The sequence below is a fragment of the Rhinopithecus bieti genome, unplaced genomic scaffold (assembly GCF_001698545.2).
Source record: "Rhinopithecus bieti isolate Rb0 unplaced genomic scaffold, ASM169854v2 scaffold_23303, whole genome shotgun sequence".
Taxonomy (NCBI): Eukaryota; Metazoa; Chordata; class Mammalia; order Primates; family Cercopithecidae; genus Rhinopithecus; species Rhinopithecus bieti.
Window position 1 is genome coordinate 461,360 of NW_016810922.1, and position 7,831 is coordinate 469,190.

General features: G+C 38.7%; 1 protein-coding gene across 1 annotated transcript in view; it reads left to right on the top strand.

Moving 5' to 3' along the window:
• DST (dystonin) overlaps window positions 1–7,831 on the top strand; it is a 387,485-nt gene that overhangs the window by 272,580 nt on the left and 107,074 nt on the right. The window contains 3 exon segments of the mRNA XM_017893233.1: window positions 17–183; window positions 2,271–2,427; window positions 3,369–3,495. Coding sequence (XP_017748722.1) covers window positions 17–183; window positions 2,271–2,427; window positions 3,369–3,495 — 451 coding nt within the window.

The window sequence follows — 7,831 nt, forward strand, 5'->3', positions numbered from 1 at the left end:
TCTTAATGCTTTGTAGGAATCAACTTCTGAATTTTTAGAACACAAGAAAGATCTTGAAGTTTTGCATAGTCTCTTGAAGGAGATATCCAGCCATGGCTTACCAAGTGATAAGGCTTTGGTTTTTGAAAAAACAAATAATTTGTCAAAGAAATTCAAGGAAATGGAAGATACCATCAAAGAGAAGTAAGTACCACTTTAAAAATTGTATTTTATTCTATTTATATTAATTAGAGTGAGATACTTGTATTTATTTATATAGATAACTGAAACAGTTTTGAAAACTTGAGAATAAGCATAGGGCTACTTTATAAATGTTTTTATATTTTGATCATTTTTTGCTATTAAAATTACATTATTTGCTTTAACATTTAGGAGGAAAATTCAATACTTCTTACATAAAAGTGGAAAATGTTACATAAGAAAAATGATGGTGGTAGTATATTACTGAAAATGGTCTAAACTTGCTGTAGTCTCTGAAGCCTATGGCAAATATCACATTTTTATTTGCAAAGGCAGAAATAACCTTGAAAAACAGCTTGTGGTTCTTTGCTTTCCGAGCTCAACTCAGAAATGATGTGCAGTTTCAATATGGCCTTTTTAATATAATAGTTTACTTTTTAAAGAGCAGTAGATGAGATAGGAAGCTGTGAAAAAAAAAGATTAGAAACAAGTGAATGAACCTAAGTTGAGCTAAAAAGCTATACAGGACCTTGTGATTGAGCTTTTGCTTTTCTGATCTTGTGTTAGTTTAGAATATACATTGGATTTTGCTAAAGTTTATATAGAAAAGCCTCAAAACATAGAAAAGTCATTTCTCTTCCAACTACTCTTCTTTATTTCTTCAGAATTCTCTACCTAAAATGTTTGAGTGCTGCCTTTACTTCTCACAGAGCTATATGTTCCGTCCTGTTATATGGTATTTAATTCACATTGCATAGAAGAAATGTTCTTGGTTTTCTTAGGTATTATGTAGGTCGTTTCTTCTTTCAAATGGGTCCAACTTTAAAATAATGTAGTCATCAGTAATTAGTCCAGCTGCAGTCATTCTTATTTGCCAGTGTTCTGCACGCTTGCATATGTACGTGTCATCCACATGCCAAATGTTAACTGTTCTCACAGTTGTTCATGTGCTGGGCATGTGTACTGCCTCCATGGTGCCGAGCATACAGAACAACCCATACAGTTCACCAGGGAGTTTCCTGAGTCTCTATAGAGGAGGCACACATGAGCATTCTCCAGTCACTAGGTTTCATCTCATTTTGGGAGACTTTAATCTGTCTGGACTGCCTGCCCCAGTTTATCCATCCATAAACGTGGCTGTAGTATAGCGTAGAAACCACTAGGTGGCATTATGTTTTCCTCATGTCAGTGATTGTCAACCTTTCCCTTCTGGTTCTGTGCCTACTGGCATTCAGCATCACATAAAGTGGACAGATCAAAGCTCATTGAATCTAAATAATGTTAAAACTGTTTGTGTATTCTTAGAGTTTATGTAGCATTATAGAGAGTGCCATTACATACGGGCTACAGATTTCTTGAATACTCCTGTCTTTATGAACCTTGCCTGAGAAATAGACCAATAGTTATTTAGCTCAGGGGTTCCCTAACCCCTGAGGTACCTACAGGTCCATGGCCTATTATGAACTGGGCCGCACAGTAGGAGGTGAGTGGTGGCACCAAAGCTTCATCTGTATTTACAGCCGCTCTCCATCACTTGCATTGCTGCCTGAGCTCTGCCTCCTGTCAGATCGTCAGAGGCATTAGATTCTCATAGGGCCACGAGCCCTATTGTGAACTGCATGCAAGGGATCTAGGGTGCATGCTCCTTATGAGAATCTAATGCCTGATAATCTGCCACTGTCTCCCATCACCCCCAGATGGGACTGCCTAGTTTCAGGAAAACAAGCTCAGGGCTCCCACTGATTCTACATTATGGTGAGTTGCATAATTATTTTAATATATATTACAATGTGTAATAATAATAGAAATAAAGCACACAATAAATGTAACATGCTTTAATTATCCCAAAACCATCCCCTCTACCTGGTCTGTGGAAAAAAATGTCTTCCACGAAACCAGTCCCTGGTGCCTAAAAGGCTGGGGACTACTGATTTAGCCGATTTCACTTGTCACCTGTGAAACTTTTCCTCCTGTATCAAAGGGTTAGAGTACACATGGAAGATGGTTTCTTAACATTAAGTGTGTCATGAGAATAATAATTTTATTCTTCTTTCTGTGACTTAAATTCTTGTATGATTTTTGTTATGTAGAAAAGAAGCTGTAACTTCTTGTCAAGAACAGTTGGATGCTTTCCAAGTTCTTGTTAAATCATTGAAGTCATGGATAAAAGAAACAACAAAAAAAGTTCCCATTGTGCAGCCTTCTTTTGGTGCAGAGGATTTAGGAAAATCTTTGGAAGACACTAAGGTGAATCATTGTCATCTAATCCTAAATTTTCGTTTGTGCCAGTAATGAAAGATTGAAAGACGAATGGTAGTTTTCTTTGATCTAACATCATCTAAGTTTGATCTTCATATATGTACTGTATATTTTGTTGACCTTTGGAAATCATGGCATGGGGCTTAACTAATTCTTTTGGAAAAGGACATAAACTTTTCAGTTGATTTGCTTTTTAAAAAAATATATTAATGAGTTGCTGACTATTCTAGTAATCAAGTTTGCTTTCCTACCAAATCTCTACTTAGTTTCAGTAATTTTTATACCATTTCTCATAATATTAAGTAAAACATCTTCACTCAGCATTTTACTCTAGCTTGTATATATCACTATAACGAGTATTTGGAAAGAGAAGTTATTTGAATCTCCTGCATAAATAGTGCACAAGTCTTTTGTCATCTGCCTCAAGGCATAACACCTATGACCAGTATGGCATTTTTTTTTTTTTCCACTCCAAATTTGTGGATGTGTGTGTGTTTTTAAAAGTAATTGAAATTTGTAGGATTAAAATACACTGTAAAATGAAATTCTGAATTCCTATTTATTTTTATTGTTCCTGGTACCTTTTATCTTGTAACTGGTCTGTTACCTAGTACAGTTTTACAGACTTACAGTTGACAGTTATTTTGGAACCCATAGCAGCCAAGAATAGCCTGACTCCCACTGTGGCTAGGATTTTACTTGCCACTTACGAAACCTTTGAAGGCAGAATGGGCCATACATACCGCACCATTAACTGAGTTGACAGTCACCTGGGCTGTGGGAACAAATAAGTACCTTTTTCTTTCATTGACTCCCTCACAAATCAGGGTCTACAATTATTACTACTTTGAGATATGTTTAAGAAATTGAATTATAATGTGCAACTTTGAAAATATTAAGATGGAAAATAATGTGTTTTATATCTCAAGAAATTACAAGAGAAGTGGAGTTTAAAAACATCAGAGATTCAGAAAGTAAACAACAGTGGGATCTCACTATGTAACTTAATAAGTGCTGTGACCACCCCTGCAAAGGCAATAGCAGCAGTTAAATCAGGTATGAGCTTTATTTACATTTATGGCAAAAACTGTAAGCATTGAGTTTACTCATGTCAATTTTGTGTATGTTATTTTTAAATTAATGCATAAAATAACCTCAGAAATACAAAGTGAAAGTGGCAAGAAACATGGCATCTATAAGCACACTGTGTTGGGAATGTATCTGTACTAATCAAATTTCAAATCCTTCTTATGTTTTATTTTAGTAGACTGTATTTAAAATGTAGCTAAATTAATATGTAAGAATAAGGAATGTTATATTGGGGAAGGAAACAGATCATATTCAAATTCTATTTAAAATAATTGTAATATTTGATAAAGAAATGAGTCTGGGCAGCTGGGAAAGAAGTGAGGGAAGGAAATAGGCCCTTTTCTATAGAGTGGACACTCTCTTATTTTATTCCTGTGTATTTTATTCTGTACATCATTCCCAAAGTAAACAATTATGCAGTATGTGAGCCAGCATATTTGTATCACAATCTAACGCATGGTTAAGCCACTTTTCTCAATAAAATGGGAGAGTCATGTGTAAATATTGATTCTAAAATTAATTTAAGCAAGTTATGGTTATAGTTTTTAGTTTGAAACATACAGTAACAAGTTTTTAAAAAAAATAATTGGCAGAAGGCAGCTCTGATATCTTTCTTCTGAGAGTTCTGAGTATCCTCTGTGGGGTATCTAGCCTGACCAGCCCCCCAGCTGTCCCTGTTGTGATACTGATGTTCCAGCTGGGCCCTTCTCAGCCAACCATTTATTCCACTCTATTAATCCTATTTCAGGGACTACCTGTATTATAATGGTGTGATGATTTCTCCTTTTTCTTCTAATCAGATTTCCTGAAATGTCAAGATTTTTTTTTTTTTAGAAGAGGAATTCTATTGTGCTTTATTTATTTTAGCTCTTCATGTCCCCTTTATATTTGCCATAAATATCAAGTGTTTGTTGTTGTTGTTGTTGCTGTTGTTTTGGTTTTTTTTTTTTTTTTTTTTGACTCTTGGTAACTACCAAGCATGGTAGGAATTAGTACTGAGCATCTACAGGATATTTTCACTTCCATCTGAAATCCCATTATGTTTAATTTTTTTTAAGGGACAAAGTTAAGATTCAGATGTTTTAATGTTTCTGTTTAGACTTGTTATTATGTGGCTGATCTGAGAAATGTCTTTGTGTTTTGGATACATAGCCAATAGATACTAGTATGAGAAAGTCTAACTGATATTTTAATATTCTGATTATGAAAAAGTACTAGTGCTAGATTGTTATGTAATAAAAGTGAACTATTAGTTTACTGTTTACTGACTAGTTTCTACTTGCTAAGCAATGGATCTTTGGTTCCCACATTGGTGTTTGGTTCCCACAGTTAGGTATTATTATTCCTATCAGTTTGTCTGATTCATTTATCCAGTCACCTGACTAGTAATTAATGAGGCTGGAGTTTAAAATCAGGTAAGTTATACAGCAAGACCTAGGTACTCCTAACCACCATGCTCTCTCTTCGTGTTGACATAATATGGGTTTAATAATTGATTTGTTTATTTTCTTTTTCACTTTCAACTTCTTATGTATTTTAAAAAATTATTTTGCCTGCATTAAGCCCATGATAGCACCGTGTTAACTGCACCAGACAATTTTCAATCCTTAAGTAAGGCAGATACTCTTTTGTCAGTCACATATGCATTGTTCAACACACTTACATACTGAGTACCTTCTGAGCTTCAGGACCTTTATCATTAAGATAATTTTAACAATAAAGTGAGAGGTGACTGGCAAGATGGCTGAATAGGAACAGCTCCAGTCTGCAGCTCCCAGCGAAATCAATGGAGAAGGCGGGTGATTTCTGCATTTCCAACTGAGGTACCCGGCTCATCTCACTGGTGCTGGTTAGACAGTGGGTGCAGCCCACGGAGGGTGAGCAGAAGCAGGGTGGGGCGTTGCCTCACCTGGGAAGCGCAAGGGGGTGGGAAACTCCCTCCCCTAGCCAAGGGAAGCTGTAAGGGACTGTGCCTTGAGGAATGGTGCATTCTGACCCAGATACTACACTTTTCCTACAGTCTTCTCAACTCACAGACCAGGAGATTCCCTTGGGTGCCTACACCACCAGGGCCCTGGGTTTCAAGCACAAAACTGGGTGGCCGTTTGAGCAGACACTGAACTAGCTGCAGGAGTCCTTTTTTCCATACTGCAGTAACGCCTGAAATACCAGCGAGACAGAATCATTCACTCCCTTGGAAAGGGGGCTGAAGCCAGGGAGCCAAGTGGTCTAGCTCAGCAGGTCCCACCCCCACGGAGCTCAGCAAGCTAAGATCCACTGGCTTGAAATTCTCGCTGCCAGCACAGCAGTCTGAAGTCGACCTAGAGTGCTTGAGCTTGGTGAAAGGAGGGGCGTCCACCATTACTGAGGCTTGAGTAGGTGGTTTTCCCCTCACAGTGTAAACAAACTGCCAGGGAAGTTCGAACTGTGCAGAGCCCACCACAGCTCAATAAAGCCGCTGTAGCCAGACTGCTTCTCTAGAGTCCTCCTCTCTGGGCAATGCATCTCTGAAAAAAAGGCAGCAGCCCCAGTCAGGGTCTTATAGATAAAACCCCATCTCCCTGGGACAGAGCATCTAGGGGAAGGGGCGGCTGTGGGCGCAGCTTCAGCAGACTTAAAGGTCCCTGCCTGCTGGCTCTGAAGAGAGCAGCGGATCTCCCAGCACAGTGCTCCAGCTCTGCTAAGGAACAGACTGCCGCCTCAAGTGGGTCCCTGATCCCCGTGCCTCTTGACTGGGAGACACCTCCCAGCAGGGGTTGACAGACACCTCATACAGGAGAGCTCCAGCTGACATCTGGAAGATGCCTGAATAGACCAATAAGTTCTGAAACCGAAGTAGTAATTAATAGTAATTAATAGCCTACCAACCAAAGAAAGCCCAGGACCAGACAGATTCATAGCTGAATTCCACCAGAGGTACAAAGAGGAGCTGGTACCATTCCTTCTGAAACTATTCCAAACAATAGAAAAAGAGGGACTCTTAGCTGGGTGCGGTGGTTCACACCTGTAATCCTGGCACTTTGGGAGGCGAGGTGGGTGGATCATGAGGTCAGGAGATCGAGACCATCCTGGTTAACATGGTGAAACCCCGTCCCTATTAAAATACAAAAATTAGTTGGGCTGGGTGGCGGATGCCTGTAGTCCCAGCTACTCGGGAGGCTGATGCGGGAGAATGGCATGAACCCAGGAGGCGAAGCTTGCAGTTAGCTGAGATCGCACCGCTGCACTCCAGCCTGGGTGACAGAGCAAGACTCCGTCACAAAAAAAAAAAAAAGAAAGAAAGAAAGAAAAAGAGGAACTCCTCCTAACTAATTTTAAGAGACCAGCGTCATTCTGATACTAAAACCTGGCAGAGACACAACAAAAACGGAAAATTTCAGGCCAAGATCCCTGATGAACATCGATGCGAAAATCCTCAATAAAACACTGGCAAACTGAATCCAGCAGCACATCAAAAAGCTGATCCACCACAATAAAATGACAAAAACCATGATTATCTCAATAGATGCAGAAAAGGCCTTCGATAAAATTCAACACCCCTTCATGCTAAAAACTCTCTTTAAACTAGGTTTTGATGGAACATATCTCAAAACAATAAGAGCTATTTGTGACAAACTCACAACCAATATCATACTGAATGGGCAAAAGCTGGAAGCATTCCCTTTGAAAACCGGCACAAGACAAGGATGCCCTCTCTCACCACTCCTATTCAGCATAGTATTAGAAGTTCTGACCAGGGCAGTCAGGCAAGAGAAAGTAATAAAGCGTATTCAAATAGAAAGAGAGGAAGTTAAATTGTCTTTGTTTGCAGATGACATGATTATATATTTAGAAAACCCCATCGTCTCAGCCCAAAATCTCCTTAAGCTGATAAGCAACTTCAGCAAAGTCTCAGGATACAAAATCAGTGTGCAAAAATCACAGGCATTCCTATACACCAATAATAGACAAACAGTCAAATAATGAGTGAACTCCCATTCACAATTGCTACAAAGAGAATAAAATACCTAGGAATCCAACTTACAAGGGATGTGAAGGAACTCTTCAAGGAGAACTACAAACCACTGCTCAAGGAAATAAGAGAGGATACAAACAAATGGAAAAACATTCCATGCTCATGGGTAGGAAGAATCAATATCGTGAAAATAGTTATACTGCCCAAAGTAATTTATAGATTAAATGCTATCCCCATCAAGCTACCATTGACTTTCTTCACAGAATTAGAAAAAAACTACTCTAAATTTCATATGGAACCAAAAAAGAGTCTGTATAGCCAAGACGATCCTAAGCAAAAAGAACAAAG